The sequence below is a fragment of the Pinus tabuliformis genome, chromosome 2_1 (assembly GCF_031772625.1).
Source record: "Pinus tabuliformis cultivar Carrire ecotype Pingquan chromosome 2_1, CPIR1, whole genome shotgun sequence".
Lineage (NCBI taxonomy): Eukaryota > Viridiplantae > Streptophyta > Pinopsida > Pinales > Pinaceae > Pinus > Pinus tabuliformis.
In genome coordinates, this window is record NC_142299.1 from 71,529,346 (window position 1) to 71,546,736 (window position 17,391).

Consider the following 17,391-nt stretch of genomic DNA (forward strand, 5'->3'; position numbering starts at 1 on the left):
TATTTTACAAGGAAGGCAATAAGCTTGATGGCTCAACAAACTTTCAAGCATGGAAGAAAAGAATAGATTTGATACTTGTAGAAAATGAAGTCATGGACCATGTTCTAGGCAAAGTTGTAGAACCAGAGAAGGATAAGACTTAGGAATGGGCCAAGTACATGAAAGGAGAAGTAAGGGCTCAAAAGATTCTCATTGAATCCATTAAGGATCATCTAAGTCCTTTTGTTGCAAATTTGGGCACATACAAAGCAACATATGACAAGTTGGTGAAATTGTATTCGGTAAGCAATGAAGTCATGGACCATGTTCTAGGCAAAGTTGTAGAACCAGAGAAGGAGAAGACTCAAGAATGGGCCAAGTACATGAAAGGAGAAGTAAGGGCTCAAAAGATTCTCATTGAATCCATTAAGGATCATCTAAGTCCTTTTGTTGTAGATTTGGGCATGTATAAAGCAATATATGACAAGCTGGTGAAATTGTATTCGGTAAGCACTACAAGTAAAAAGATATCTCTAAGGAATAAGCTTTGCAAGACAAGGTTATCAAAAGATGAAGACTTGAGCTCATATCTCTTAAAAGTCTCACAATTGAGGGCTTGGAGAAGTTGTTTTTTATTTTGAAATTGAGGACTTCTCATTTTATTTTACAAGGAAGGCAATAAGCTTGATGGCTCAACAAACTTTCAAGCATGGAAGAAAAGAATAGATTTGATACTTGTAGAAAATGAAGTCATGGACCATGTTCTAGGCAAAGTTGTAGAACCAGAGAAGGAGAAGACTTAGGAATGGGCCAAGTACATGAAAGGAGAAGTAAAGGCTCAAAAGATTCTCACTGAATCCATTAAGGATCATCTAAGTCCTTTTGTTGCAGATTTGGGCACATATAAAGCAACATATGACAAGTTGGTGAAATTGTATTCGGTAAGCAATGAAGTCATGGACCATGTTCTAAGCAAAGTTGTAGAACCAGAGAAGGAGAAGACTCAAGAATGGGCCAAGTACATGAAAGGAGAAGTAAGGGCTCAAAAGATTCTCATTGAATCCATTAAGGATCATCTAAGTCCTTTTGTTGTAGATTTGGGCATGTATAAAGCAATATATGACAAGCTGGTGAAATTGTATTCGGTAAGCACTACAAGTAAAAAGATATCTCTAAGGAATAAGCTTTGCAAGACAAGGTTATCAAAAGATGAAGACTTGAGCTCATATCTCTTAAAAGTCTCACAATTGAGGGCTTGGAGAAGTTGTTTTTTATTTTGAAATTGAGGACTTGGAGAAGTTGTTTTTCATTTTGAACTAATAACTTGTATACTCAATGCATTACCTCCCGAATGGAGTAGTTTTGTGACAACCATTTATTCAAGAAAGGATGCTCTGAACTTTGATGAGATATGGTCTTTGTGTATGATAGAAGAGACAAGATTGAAAGCAAAAGATGACATTGAACCAAATGAAAAGTTTGAAGCTTTTGCTTCCAAAGTAAAGAAGAAGAAAGGAAGTTTAGAAAATTTGAACCTCATCAAAGGAACAACAATCAGCCACGAAGAAATCTAGATATGTCCAAAGTACAATGCTTTGGATGCAATGAATATGGACATTTTAAGAGAGATTGTCCCAAAGACTTGCAAAATAAGAAGAACAATAAGAGGAAAGAAAGAAGTGGAGCACATACAGCGGATGAAAATGAAGAACCCAAAAAGAAACCGAAGAATAAAGACACCAAGGATTATATTATTGAAAAACTCCCCTATCAAGTTTGCTTACAGTATGTTTTCTTTTTCATTAGAAGATGGCAGTTATAGTAGCATGTACAGTTACATTTGTAGAAGACATTTGGTTTTTGAAGCATGACATCATGAAAAGAAGCATAAAGCATTGGATGGATTAAAGTCCACACCATCAATTGCATCTCAATAGTAGTAGTCATCAAGCAAAGATAGAAGATTTTGGACCATCTTCACCATTCATACAATTATTGTCTGCATTCACATCATTATAGAAGCAGTTTACTAGCTACAAAGGATCACAAGGATCCCTAATAGTAATTATGAAGATTCTTCACTACGTGAAAGAATCTATGTAACATCACAAAAAGTATATTTCTACTAAAATTATGGAAGCTAGCATCAATGACGCTCGCAGAAATGAAGAAAATAAAATTGCTACATGAAGATATAATTGAGTACTTCTCATCTTAGAAAAGGAATCTCATCTTGAACATCATTCTAGATATCATCCTCAGCATAAGATGCAGCCCATTCTAAAAGAATACTAGATGGCAAGAAGAAAGGAAGAGGTATGTATATCCTTAAGAGCTTCTCATTAGGAAGTAGAATTCATGTCTTCAGTAATATTGCAGGAAGAGCTCATTGCAGAAATATGCTTGGGAGCACAAGCATGATATGTTTTGGATAAGACTGGACAAAACTCTTTTGTTCGATTGCTCAACACAAAGAAGCATGATGAATAAGAAAGATCTCTTCCATATACATAGAAGCATGATAGATGAACATGATGTTATGTTTTGATTGAATAAGAAAGAACTCTTCGTTATAATTATTCGGTATATAGAAACATGATGGATGGGCAGAACACATGATATTGATCAGCATCCGATATGGTCTCTTGAAGAATGAGAGATGAACAATTTCAAAAGGAGTTGCGTAAACTCTGTTGGGTATGATTTTGAAGCTCAATTAATTTGTTCACTCCACAAACACATTAATTGATATTTGAAAGGCAGAAAGCACAAAGAAGGATTCTAGTATGAAGGGATGTTGATCTGAGAGGGAGAGAGTAGCACAACATGACATCTTAAAGGCTATCATCACTAGGTAACTCTGACTTTAAGAACTTGGAAGTTGGTATTGATGATTCTTTTGAAATATGACTTGGCTACCTGGAAGGACATATTGCAAAAAGATAGCAGTTGAAACTTGAGATTATATATCTACAACTGTTTGGTTTAAGCTCAATTTTATCACATGGATTGAGTGGACAACATTGATTTTGGCTTAGAAACATTAATGGTAGAAATGTGCACATCATGAAGGTAGGAAAAGTAGCAAGTCACAAGATAGCATTTTGGTCATGTTGGATCCAATAATATTCACTTTCCCAATGGATAGAGGGAACTAACTGGTTTGGCAAGATACTATTGATGATGAAAATACTTTAATGATAGTTGATGGAAAGTGATCTTAAAAAATGATAGCAAGAACCTTGTCATGAAGGAAGATCGAGAAAGAGTTTGGCTCCACAACATCTAGGAAGGTCGAAGCTCAGATATGATATGATGATGAGATAAAGGAGCCCTTGCAGCTACTACTATCTCCTTGGAAGAACAAGTAGCTGATGAAAGAACAAAGAATGAAGCATATGTTTGAAGTTCACTAAAGGTTATGATTAAGTCTCCCTGATTAAGAGGGAGCAAGAAATCTCCATATTTGAAAAGGAGTAAGGACCTCTTCCTTCGTTGAGAAGGAGTGATGGTGGACATCATATTCTCCATAGCTGTCATACACTAGACCAAGACTAATCATCGTTCAGCTAGTGCATCACACTGGGAGGGAGAATGGAGGATTGGGTAAGCATTTGGGGACTGCTACTCCTTGAGGATTAGAAATCCAAGATATGATGAAGTCCCGTGTACCGACACTCTTTGAGGATCTAACAGGGTATCCATGTTGCGCTTAGCATGTCAATATTTGAGGTAAAATGATCCCCAAACACTACAAATCAAGAAAAGACTCATGGATTTTGCAAAATTTACATAAAAGATAATAAATTACATCAGTCTTACAGGTTATAATAGAGGCAACCAATTCAGCCCCTGAAACAAGAAATAAGCAAGTAAAATTAGAGCTCAATTGAAAAATAAATTTAGCATTTGCACAACTAACAATTTCTGCAATTTTTAATGCATATAGACATCCAGCCCTGGTTGGGCTGTTCATAAAATCAGCAAGCTAGTTTATGATGCCAAGCTGAATTTTCAAGTAAAATACATGAATAAATGCCAAAACGTCTTGATCTTCTATGGCTGAAAATGAATATATTGCTATTATAAAGCCCTAACCTTACCCTAAAACATAAAAACGAAAAGCCATTTTAGAGTTTGTGATTGACGAAAAGGGAGAAGGCTAGAGCCTATTATATTTTTTTGAAGGTATATGGACTCTATTAATCTTTACTTGAACAGATGTAAGTAAATCTAGCATAATATTTAAGGTTGTCCACTACAAACCATAGAAAATGACCTAGTATCTTATTAATAACTTCAACACGACTCCTGGGAAGATACTACTCCAGTAACATTTCAAAAGTTTTGAAAACAAAGCCTTGTTAAGAAAAAAGCAAGAGAATACACCACCACCACTACAGAAGTACATTAACACTTGCATTCATTAATAAACAAAACCATAAGATAAAGTGAGACCACTTAACCAGTTCAAAAAAGATGCAGGAGAATGCACAACCACCACCAGAGAAGTACAATAACACTTGCATTCATTAATAAAGTGAGACCACTTAATAAATATTTCATCCTTTCAAACCCTAGCAATGAGCATCCATGTAGAAGTAAAGCCATCCACAAAACGTCATCCTCGAGAAGTCACTCTAACTAGCCATCCATAGTGATTTAAGACAAAAGAGAAAAATAGTAGACGTGCAGTGATGATTCTCCACAAGAAGCAATGATTTACAATCAGAACTGCTTCTCTTATTTGTATAAGATATTCATGGATGATAAGAAAACATAAACCTTGAAATATAATTAAAAAAATCCTAATGCAAGCAGAGGATTCATCTAATTAAAGGGCATGTACATTTCTTGTAGGTATTTGCAGACCATGAAACAAGTTTAAATCCAATTGAAGTCCCAAGGTCTTGGATTTGGCGTTTGACACGTCGTACAGTTTATTTTGGTACCTCTATTCCAACAATTTTTCGAGGTAATATACAAATCACATGCAAAACACACGTCATTTTTTCTTTATTTACCATTGTACTCTCTAGAAAATTCAAATAAACATTGTCAATATTCTAACATTGTGTCTTATCTTGCATTAGGTCTTACCACTGAGGTGATTCAACAATGCTTTTGGAGAGGTATGGCAGTCATTGCTATGACAACTTATTCTTTATGCATTTGTCATAATTTTGAAATCTTGTACATTTTCTACGGGGTGCAACTAAACATGCAAACAAATTGTATCATAGTATAGTTATTAAAAAATACATATCAAAGTAGTTATTAGATCATATTAATAAACATGCGAGTAGCTTATTTTCTATACTTTAGCGGAATAGTTGTGAGCATCATCATTTCAAACAAAAAGCAATATGGCAAACATGTCCATCAATGTTATCAGGATTCAGAACTGAACCACTGACCGAACCAGTAGACCCTTTCGAATTGGGAACCAGCCAGAACGGATATAAAAACCAGATGCAAAAACCAGTCAACCAAATAATACATAAAATATTTAAATTTTAAGGAAAAGCGCATAACCATGTGAATCCATATGAATCCAAACCATTTATACACAAATATGCAAAAGTTATCATTTATATAGCACCTAAGAGTGCATATAATCAAAATAGCACTTAGTGCAATAAATCTATGAACCAGAAATACAAGAAAGGGTCTCTAGATGGCATCTAGAGTTAAAAATAATCATGCTACAACAAATACCTACATATCATAAAAATCATTCCCTAAATTGGGATTCTTTTCATCAATATCACCCTCTAAGCATTCTGAGCCTTCTACAGTCTTATGTGGACAATCTACATCAATTTTCAAGGAAAGGCAACACAAACAGATCCGAACCTGTGACTTATATTGCATTTGAATCTCTTATGGCACTCAAGTCTTGACATCACTCTGGCATTATACCTATCTGGCATCCGAATCCTAAAGCAAAGTATGAGTATCTATTGGAAGGAATCAAAATTTTGTCTATCTCAGAAAAGGAATCGATTGACAAGTCTAATCATCCAGTCAGAACTGTGATAAGAAAACTGAAGGCAAACAAAATTCATCTCAGCGACAACACGTTTCTCTATGGCAACATATCTCTGAAATGGCATAATCTGAGTTGAAAATGAATCTGTTTTTATGGTAGACTGAAGCTGTCCAAGTGTGAGTTTGGCCTGACTGAGATGCTCTACTTGGGGCATATCATTGGCACAGATGGGGTGAAGGTCCATGAGGAGAAGATAAGAGTTATTTGTGATTGGCCAGTACCCAGAGATGTGACAGCACTGAGGTGCTTCTTGGGCATCTGCACATATTACCGGAAGTTCGTCAAGGGGTTTTCGCAGTTAGCAGCTCCCCTCATATTTGACAAAGAGAGGGGCTTTCACATGGACAGATGGGGCACATACAGCTTTTGACCACCTCAAGGAGGTGATGAACAGTTGTCCAGTATTGGCACTTCCGGACTTCTCCCAGCCCCTCACCGTGGAGTGTGATGCATCTGGGGAGGGAGTTGAAGCAGTATTATCCCAGGGTGGGCACCCCATTTCTTCCGAGAGCCGAAAGCTCTTACCCCATGAGGGGTCATATTCTATATATGCCATGGAGATGCTGGACATTATGCATGCCTTGGCCAAGTTTCGACAGTATTTGGTGTGAAAATTTATGAATCTAAGACACCAGAAATCCTACTGCAGTAAACTGATTTGCATTACCTACTTGTGTTCTTTAGTTTAACAAGTTATTTTCAGAAATATTCAGAAAATACTAATGCAAATAAATTGCAGCCTACACTAATATACAGATCAAGTACTGAAAAATAAATGAAACAATCACACAAAGGACACACTTATTTTTGGACTAAACGTCCCCGGAAAAACCCAATGCGGGAAAACCGGTGCAACAGCTCGGAGGGTTTTCTATTATTAAGCAAAAGTTCTGAATACAAATGTCAGTTGCCCTCCCGACAAACCAGTGACAAAGAAATACAATGGCAGAGACCCTAAGTGAGTTTTACCTCACTTTCCCTGGCAGATTCCGGCTAATTGGCAGCAAAACCGGTTGGCCCCGTCTACAACTGCGCTGCCCCTACGTAGTAACTGCATGGCCCTGTGTGGAGCTTTGAGGCTCTGCGTCAGCTCTTCTGCCCATTGCGTCAGCTTTCCTAGGCTGTTCTGACAGTTTCCGGCAATTTCGACACTCTGCATGGAAGCCAACTCTCCCCCTCTACGCTGGCCCTTCTGGCTTTGCATCAACGCTGTGTGAGCCTATACTGGCCCAGCGTCAGCTCTCCTGGCTACTACGTTGCCTCCATAAGCTTCTCTCCGCCTCTCTATCTGTATTCCCAAACTATCACCGCCCCTCGGCTGCAAGATCTCCCCAATCGATTTTCCTCCTGAGAACTTCTCACCTCAGAAAATCAATTTCCCCAATCTCTCTATGTGTCTTCTCCAACTGACCCCAAGCCTCCATTTATATTTTTCCTATTGAGAAATCAATAGCTGTGATCGAATCTCTAATCAACGACTAAGATAAAATTAGACTTGATCCTCGTCTCTTAGAAGCTTCTCACCAATATTTTCATTAATACCCATTGATATTTTAACTTTCCTAAGTTTAGACTTTGGAACCCCATTAAAAATATTAAATATTTTAATAAAATACAATCTGAGTGGAATTTCACCACACGATTTCTGGGTCTTGGAAATCTCATGTGTTCTAACCCCTCCACAAAATTTCTGAGCTAGAGCCCATCCGATGCTACCCAAAAATCAACATTTGGTGGGTATCAGGTTCCGGGTGAAAACTGATCACAACAGTCTTCGTCACTTCATGGGGCAGCAAGGCCTCAACGACAAACAACAGAGATGGGTCAGCAAGGTGCAGGCCTGTGATTTCGACATAGAGTATGTGCGGGGGAAACACAATGTGGTGGTTGATGCCCTATCCAAGAGATCCGCAGTTCTATCACTCATGAGCATTTGCCATGGTTGGAAGGCCCGATTATTGGTTGAGTATTCTAAGAACAGGAGGGCATGCAAGATTGTGTAGGGTACCCACGTAGATGAGCTCTACCAGGTGATGGACGAGGCCATCTACTACAAGGGGCACATATTTTTGGTTCCCAACTCGCAGTTGAGGGAGGGAGCGCTCCAAACAGCACATGACTCGCCATTGCCAGGACATCAGGTGTTCAGGAAAACATACACGGCAGTCAGGGTGCGTTTCACATGGAAGGGCCTCAAGGGGGACGTGTTGAGGCACGTACATGAGTGTGAGGCATGTCAGAGGAACAAAGGAGAGTTGATTCATCCTGCAGGATTATTACAGCCGGTCCCATCCCCAAGGGGAAATGGGAGAGTATCTCCATGGACATCATCATGGGGCTACCCACAGTACAGGGCAAGGATTGCATCTATGTAATAGTTGACCGATTGAACAAGTATGCCCACTTTTATGCCATCCCTACTAGATATTCGGCTTCAGAAGTTGCAGAGTTGTTCTTCAGGGAGGTCTTCCAGTTAAACAGGCTTCCCAAGAACATAGTGAATGAGAGGGATAGTAGGGTCATGGGAAGCTTCCGACAAGATCTCTTCAAGTTGGTTGGTACTGAGCTCACCCCTAGCACGAGTCACCACCCCCAGACAGATGGCCAGACCGAGCGACTTAATCAGTGGTTGGAGGGGTACTTGAGGTACTAGGTGACTGAGCAGCATAGGGCTTGGATTTGGTGGTTGCACTTGGGCAAGTATTGCTACAACACCACCCATCACATGTCCGTCAGTATGAATCTATGTTGCAGGAAACGTGGTATAGAGGTCCGTTTCCGTACGGAAACGGGTATGAAACGCGGAAATGCGTTTGGTGCGGACGTGAAACGCGTTTCCGGCCGTACTGCCACGTTTCCCGAAATGGAAACGTGGCCAGTACAGCCGAAAATGCGTTTCAGGGCCGTACGACCCACGTTTCCTCATTAACTTGTGTTTTTTTTAATTATTTTTTTTTAGTTTGTTTTTTTATTTACTTTTAGGGTATGTTAGTGACTTCTTGTTGCTTCTAGATGCGTGTCTAAAGTTATAAAAGTGAATTTTTTCCCTAGTGTTGATATGCAGTTCATCAGGAAGTTTGAGGGATATGCAGTTCATGGTAATGTTAAATTCTTAAAGTAAAAGTGATATTCTCCTTTATTTTTCATTTTCATCCTTTTACTTAAATTTTTAACATTACCATGAAATGACTCAGGATGTTTGAGAGTGGTTTCGCCCTCATTGGATTTCATATGGAGAAAGTAGAATTTTAGATCTCACTCAAAATCCAGCAGAGTTATTTGTTTTTCAGGATTTCAAGATTGGAGGGATTGCAATGTTTCCATTGGATTTTATCATGTACTAGGGTATGGAACTTGTATTTAATCAAGAGAACCAAGCCCTCTATGCAGAGGAAACTCCCAATAATCAAGATCATGTAGGGTACTAGGGTATGAAACGTGTATTTAATCAAGAGCACTAAGGTCGTTCGACTATGTAGGAGGAGACTCCCAATACAACAATGGTCCTTCTAAAGAATGGGATGTGGATGCAGAAAATCCTGATTTGGATCTCTCTCTTGCAGCCTTATAGTCTTTATTGTACTTGTAGCCTCATATATTAATATAAATAAAGGCTGATTTTGAGATTTGGATATATAATAAAGGTTGCTTTTGGATATTCCGATATTTTTATTTTCATTATGTGATCATTCATGAGTAAATGTGATGTAAATTAAATCTTAATGTTTAAGTGTAATAAATTATAATGTATCATTTATGCTTTATGATTGCACATATATATATATATTTATTTATTTTCGCGTTTCCCCGTTTCCAAAATTTAGGGAGGTTACGTTTCGTATCGCTTCCCGTTTCGAAAACTCGTACCCGTTTCCCCGTTTCGTGCAACTTAGGTATGAATCCTTTTCGTGCCTTGTATGGTTATGATGCATTATCTTTTGTTGACGTTGTTTTCTGATACAGTCAAGTCCCAAAGGCCAAATATTCAATCCTAGAGAGCCAAGACATCCTCAAGGCTCTCAACGATAACTTAGTGGCAGCACAAAACCAACAGAAGATGTACGCAGACAGGCACCTAACTGAGAGGCATTTCGAGGAAGGGGATTTGGTGTACCTCCGGTTGCAGCCGTATCGACAATCCACATTGAAGCAGAAGGGGGACGAGAAGCTACAACCCTGTTTTTGTGTGCCATACAGGGTAGTCAGATGAGTTGGGGAGGTGGCCTACGAGCTGGAGCTTCCTCCAGGGAGCCGAATCCACAACATATTCCATGTCTCATGCCTTAAAAAGGTGTTCGGACAACAAGTGACATCAGCAATGGAGTTACCCCCACTAGGTGATGAGGGCCACTTGGTTTTAGAGCCCGAGGCCATTTTGAAGAGACGGGAGAGGAAGCTGAAGAGCAGGACCATTAGGGAGTTTTTGATCGTTCGAAGAACCTATCGGATGAGGATGCCACCTAGGAGGGTGAGCACATTCTCGAGCACCCAGCACTGAAGTTGCTTGAAGCCAAGAAACATGTGGGAGGGGAGGACTGTCATGTCCCTACCCAAATAAATTTGTAACAGGTTTTGGTCTCTCCCCAATTTTGTACAAAATTTTGTTAAGTAAAGGATCCAAGCAATTTTGACTTAGGGACTTAAGAGAACTGAAGGTTGGATTAATTTGCTAATCGAAGGTGGGGGCCACCCATGTGGGAAAACAAATTGGGGAATTCGAATTGCCTTGGAGGGGAAATCGTATGGCTAGTGGAGGGGCCCACATGAGGAAAAGGGATGCCCACAAAGTTATAAGGAGGAAGAGCTCCTCACTTGGGGATTCATTTATACTTGCACATCGAAATCAATTGACTATTTGCTCGAGCTGCTTAGTCGAGTCACCTGGTTGTTTAGCCACAAATCTCTCAAGCAACAGATTCAACCTTACCTTCGGGGGACTACGAGTGTCACCCTAGGAAGGCATTTTTAGAGCACCTTGAGGAGCATCGGGGAAGATTCATAGCCAGCACACTCAGCGCACAAACCAACCATGCGTATTTCTGGGCCAGCAGAGAAGGGAACACGCAGCTGTGATCAGAGCTTCATTGGGCCAACACTTGTCGGAGAAACTTGGAGAGTTGAAGGATATTAGGAGGCTAGCCTTGGGGAGGAGTTTGGGAGCAGGTGGGTGCAGCGATTGGGCAATTCGAAACTCAACCTAGGAGGACTACGCAGAGGGCCAGACTAGGCATCACGTGGGCATTGAGGGAGAGAGCCACAACACCGAGATCACATTAGGAAAGGGAAGAAATTCATAAGGGATCACATCTCGGTGATTTGGGGCACTTTCGGAGAGCTTCCCCAACATCTCGTTCAGACAGGTCGAGTTTGCCAACTTGAACAGAAGGACCAATTCCTTGGGGGTCGAATTTCAGGAGTCCAAACTAGGCCAAACCCATCCTGGGGTTTGGTGGATTTTTCCTAAGGATCGGGGAGCTGAAGTTTCATAAGTTTCTAAGCACGGGAAGTAGTAATTCCAACACTTCCTTTCCAGCAGACAACGCAGTTTCTGGGCAACGTGGATCAGTTCTAGACCAGCAGTTGGGCAGCGCTCATATCATCATTTTCTCACCTGGGTTTTCTCACGCTTGTCCTCGGAGACAAGCCCAAGTGCACCATTCCATTCACTGTTGTTTTTGCCCATGATGATTTAATAAAACGGCTCTGAAGTTCTCTATTTCCAGCGTTTTCATGGGTGTAAGGTGATTGCTTCTCATTTCTGATTATTGGTTTGTCTACTTGCTTTATTTATCACTGAATTTCCTAGTTAGGAACATTACAATATCTGATACCATATGCTTACCCAATCCTCCATTCCTTCATCTCAAAGTGAAGACAAGAATGATGTGTCTATCTCTCCCTCTCAACTAGAGAGGACATACCCATTCCTATAAAGGAATGTACTCAAGCTCCCTCTTATTCAGGGACTAGTCCAAGTTCCCTCTTAACAAGGGACTTAGTTCCAAACAATTTCTGCTATAGGTGGAGATCATGAGATTCTCAACTGCTTGTGGGGCTCCTTTTGATGTCATGAAGTTCATCTTTTTCATATTGGAGCCTTCATTAGTTTTAGGGCATCAACCATCCATCACTTTCCTTCATGAGCTAAATTAGTCATGTCATCATTCTATTCATCGGAAAGTGATCTTTTAGTCCACATCTAACTTTTCTTCATACTGCTACCTCTTCCAAGTCATGTTTCCTTTAGGGTCTTCCATCCAACCACATGAGTGCTAGTTGTAGGTGTCATCTACAACCCTCTTTAGGTAGCCCCGTATCAACCCACCATCTAGATGTTGTTCAAAAATCAAGCAATTAACATCAAATCATAGTTACCTTTTGTGATGGCCTTTCATCATGACATCTTGCTTGCCTGCAACATCCTGCACATTCATAAACACATCTCCAAGACTTCATATGTCAAGGGTCTCCTTTCTTTATAGAACTTATCATGGTCTTCTTAGATGTCATGAGCAATTCTTCTAGCCATCGGATGTTGACTTCCCTTTTCTTACGTGACCATATAGTTGCATCTTTCTTGATCTTTTCTTTCTTTAGTCACATATTATTGCTCCCCTGGAACTTTCATCCATAGTTCCTTTATTCTTGTCAACCACCTCATATTCCATATGAGGACATATTATGTTGATCTTATCTTGTCAATATGTGAACCATGATAAGATAAGATAATTTCATTAATGTCCAACAAGTGACCATAATAGATCAACGGGATTGTCGGTTACAATGATTACATCATGCCAAGCCGGTGGACCAAACGGTCCCCTTTAACATTCCTTGATCATGCTCACAAGGTGGAGCATTTATCCATGTTGTCAACAACTATATGATGACATGACTTAATCTGTCAAATATATACATGCTTCTTTTCTCCTTTTGGTCATATAGACTTCCTTCGACAACTTCCTTTCCTTGATTGAGAGTACTTCAATCATCTTGACCTGTTGCACTTTCCTGTCACCATACCATCATTCTTCTAAACAATGGGTCCCACACGAGGTGGAATGATCAGCGAGACACTTGCTTCTTCCAATAGAGGAGAACCTTCTAATGAGGGTTCCAACAGAGGATCTTGATTATCCTCATCCTGCAAATGCTCTTTCCACGTGGTGATGATCGATGATGAAATCCTTCTACTATCTATTTATCAAGAGCCCCTTTCTTTATATGATGATTGCTACATCCATGTAAACTTCTACTTCAGCTATTCTTTCAGGCTTCTCTAAAGATGTCACGAGCTCTTGTTTCAACTGTATGCTTCTAATATGATGCCATCTTCTACTAAGATGCATTTAGTCATAATGCTTCTCATCTTGACTGTCATGCTGGAGATCTTTTCACCTCCTACTTCTCCTAGCTATGCATTGGAGAAACCCTAATAGTGAAGATCTATCCCTTTAGATTTCTTCTCATTAGGTTCTTCCACTTCTTCAATGATACGAGTTTCATTTATTTCTTTCCTCTTGTTGTCCTTCTTGAATTTCAGAAAATCTCTCTTGTAATGCCCAAATTCCTGACAACCATAGCATTGGATCTTTGAGATATCCTCCTCCTCCTTTTTCTGAGGACCAAATCTTCCAAATTTTCCTTTCTTCCTAGCCAAGGCAACAAATGCTTGAACTTCCTCATTTGATCCTACATTGCTTTTTTCCTTCAACCTAGTTTCTTCAATCTTACAAAATGACCAAATTTCATTGAATGGGGTAGCTTCCTTCTTTCCATAGATGCTTGATGTAAAGTTACCCATTCCTCTGGTAGTGCATTGAGTACTATGGCGGTCATTTCTTTATCGAACGTTATATCTCCCAACTCTCATAGTTGGTCTGGTATTTCTGATACCCTCAATTAATAAGAGGTTATTCCATCTTCCTTTGAGATCTTCATTTTGTGTAGCTCGTTTATCAAAGATATCACTTCTCCAACAATACTTACTAAGAACAATTCTATTAACTTGTCATATATTTCTTTTGATGTCTCCAAATTTCATACATAAGGTATGAGGGGATCCTTGATGGATTCAATGAGAATCCATTGTGCCCTTACTTCCCCTTTAATATACTTTGTTAGAGCTTGAGCTTCTTCCTTTGGAGGCTTAGTGATTTATCCTTTAACATGTTCAACGACTTCATTTTCTATGAGGATCAAATTTGTCCTCTTCTTCTATGCAATAAAGTTCAATGACCCAACCAATTTGTTGTTTTCCTTGCAAAATGAAGTCATTTTAACAAATTCAAACATATAAAGATACTTATTCATGAAGATACTCCTCAATATCTTCAACTTGGTGCCTTCTTGATTTTAATGATGATGTTGATAATAGAAGATATCTTCCTTCAAGAATCAAAAGTGATCCTTCAAAGACAAGGAGATCACCTTAATTCCTTGATGATGATGGCAATGCCTCTTCTTGCTTCCCTTGGATGTATAGACTTCATGATGCTTCAATGAGTATTCCTTCTTTAAGTGGAGGTACGGTCTTGTAGATATTTTCCTTAAGACTGCTTCAAGTGTATAACCCTTCTTTGGATGTGCTATAGTTTTGAGGTCTTCCTTCTTTGATATGTGATGATCCTTGAGATGAATGGTCCTTCTGGTGATTGATGCTCTTGATGATCTTCTAGTGCTTCGACTCTTGAGTGTCCTTCTTTAAGTTGGATTTCCTTGTCCTGTCACCTTAGATCTGATACCATGATGAGAAATTTAGGGGCAACTAGAGTAGATGATTTCTCTTATCTTGATAACTGCTTGTGATGTATTATTACTTAACTTGATTAGATTTATTCTTTCACTCTATTAGTATTAGTATTATTTTCATCAAACAGCTACCAAACCACAAAGAACAATAAGACAAAGGACACAAGGTATAGGCGATCATCCAGGGCCAAAACCTCTCCAATTGAGAGGAAAACCGACAATAATTCTTCTCTTCTTATAGACCTTCAGTTGACGAATTCCAAGACCTATGACCGTTGACCAAGACCCTCCAAGACAGCTACCAAACCACAAAGAACAATAAGACAAAGGACACAAGGTATAGGCGATCATCCAGGGGCCAAAACCTCTCCAATTGAGAGGAAAACCGACAATAATTCTTCTCTTCTTATAGACCTTCAGTTGACGAATTCCAAGACCTATGACCGTTGACCAAGACCCTCCAAGACTAAGCCAAACCTTGCTTTCAACAACTTTTGCAATTTCAACTTCCAGTAAACTCTTCTAACTTACAGTTCTTCTACAACTTCGACCAGCAGATTATATTGCAACATCTTGGATGCGGCTCCACAGCTTCGATGTATCTTCTATGCTTCTATGCTTCTATGCTTCCATGCTACTTCACAACAGCTTCGATGCAACTTCAGAATTTCATCTTGCCCAATAACTATAGAAACCCTAACACTAGAGAAAGGGAGAAAGAGAGGCAAAGCTTCAATCTTGCTCTTCTTCTTCTTCGTCCTTTTCTAGCTACATCTTGAGGAGATCGAACTTTCTTAAGAGCGTGTCTAAATGAAGTCGAGTTCCTTCTTATTATAAGATTTTGAGGGGTACGAATTGCTATCTTTAGGACGACTTGTCCCTTCAGGTATGTCGACTTGCTCTTCTTCTTCTTTGTCCTTTTCTAGCTACTTCTTGAGGAGATCGAACTTTCTTAAGAGCGTGTCTAAACGAAGTCGAGTTCCTTCTTATTATAAGATTTTGAGGGGTACGAATTGCTATCTTTAGGACGACTTGTCCCTTCAGGTATGTCGACTTGATCTTTGCACCATGATGAGGTCTTTTAGAGGGACTTTTGACTTTCTTTTGACTCAAATAAATTTTCTTTACAATATGTAACATGCCCGAAAGGGTCTTTCATACATGACAACGACTCAATTGACTTGTGACTCAATGACAAGCCCTAGAAGCACTCAATGGGTGCTTGACCTAAAAATAAATTTTCCTTGAGCATGAAGCCTATTCTTCAAGACTAACAATAATAAATTCATTTTTATGTTTTCATTAAATACATAAAATCATGATAACATATGTCATTATGAAGACTGAACCTAGTTACATATTTCAACAAGAGGGAGTGAGAATTCTCTCCCTGGTTGAGAGGGAGTGATGATGGACACAGTATTCTCCATGTGTCATGCACTAGGCCAGGACTAACCGACATAAGTCTAGTGAAGGCACTGGTAAGGAGAATGGAGGATTGGATAAGCATCTAGGACCATTACTTCTTGAGGACTGGGAATCCAAGATAGGAGTAACCCCGAGGACCGATACACTTTTAAGGATTGGGAATCCAATATAAGAGTAGTCCTAAGGAGGACCAATATTCTTTGAGGATGGGGTAGATATCCAAGATAAGAATAGTCCTCTAAGCACATACAGAGTAAACATCTGGATGGGGTATGTTCCCTGAGAGGTGGTTGTGGTGTCCAAATGTATGCCTCCCAACATTGTGCTCTAATCTAGTGGAGAGTTAAAGCTTATCAGTCAAGGCCTTGCTATTTTGTAATTGACAATGTTGGTTATGATGATGATGCTTGATGAAGCTTGTCAGTCTGAACTATTCTTATGAGAATGTTTCAATTTGAGAGTGTATCCTTGTATCTTATTGTGTAATTATGAATACATCCCTAGTTAAGAGGGAGTGTTGGAAATGTAACTAGGTTCGGTCTTCATAAATGTCATTATACTTCTATCAAAATGTATTTTGTAAAAGCAAAAAGAAGAAAAAATTCATTATTATTATTATTATTTTCGCTAGTCAAAGCATGTTCTTCATGCTCATAGGATTTATTGAGTCAAAGATTTGCAATTGAGTCAACGTCCTATTTGGACTCCTTCTAAAAAGAGGGAGAGAATTTTCAAAATATAATTTGGGTCAAAATTACCTCCAAGAGCCAAGTCGGCCCCCTGCCTGTCAAGTCTTTCCTGCCCAAGAAGAGGCATCTATTCAACCACACTAAGCAAGTATAAATAAAGGACAGATCGAGCTCATTTGGAGACAAGCTTTTCGCATCACACATCATATGATCTTCTGCAGTTGAGTGAAAAGGAAGATGAAGTACAGAAGAAAAGGAGAAGACCGAAAATTGATCTTTCTTAGCCTCGCATAAGAAAAGGAGATGTCTATCCTGATCTTGCACTTGTGGAAACTCTATCAGAACAAGGTTTTTGTTGATTGAAGGTTCCTATTGTTGCTAGATTTCTTGATGAACTTAATGTTGCAAGAAAATCTTGAAGGAGGGTTTAACTTGGTATTCTAGAGGGTAGAATCTCGTTTTGTTCTCGGGTTTGTTGAAGAATCTAGGGCA

At 39.3% G+C, this 17,391-nt stretch overlaps 1 protein-coding gene across 1 annotated transcript in view; it reads left to right on the forward strand.

The window, feature by feature from the left end:
* Positions 1-17,391, forward strand: part of DML1 (demeter-like 1) — a 291,074-nt gene that overhangs the window by 248,606 nt on the left and 25,077 nt on the right. Inside the window, exons 17-18 of the mRNA XM_089400383.1 lie at positions 4,840-4,954; positions 5,073-5,111. Of these exons, the coding sequence (XP_089256509.1) occupies positions 4,840-4,954; positions 5,073-5,111 (154 nt within the window). The remainder of the gene's footprint in view (positions 1-4,839; positions 4,955-5,072; positions 5,112-17,391) is intronic.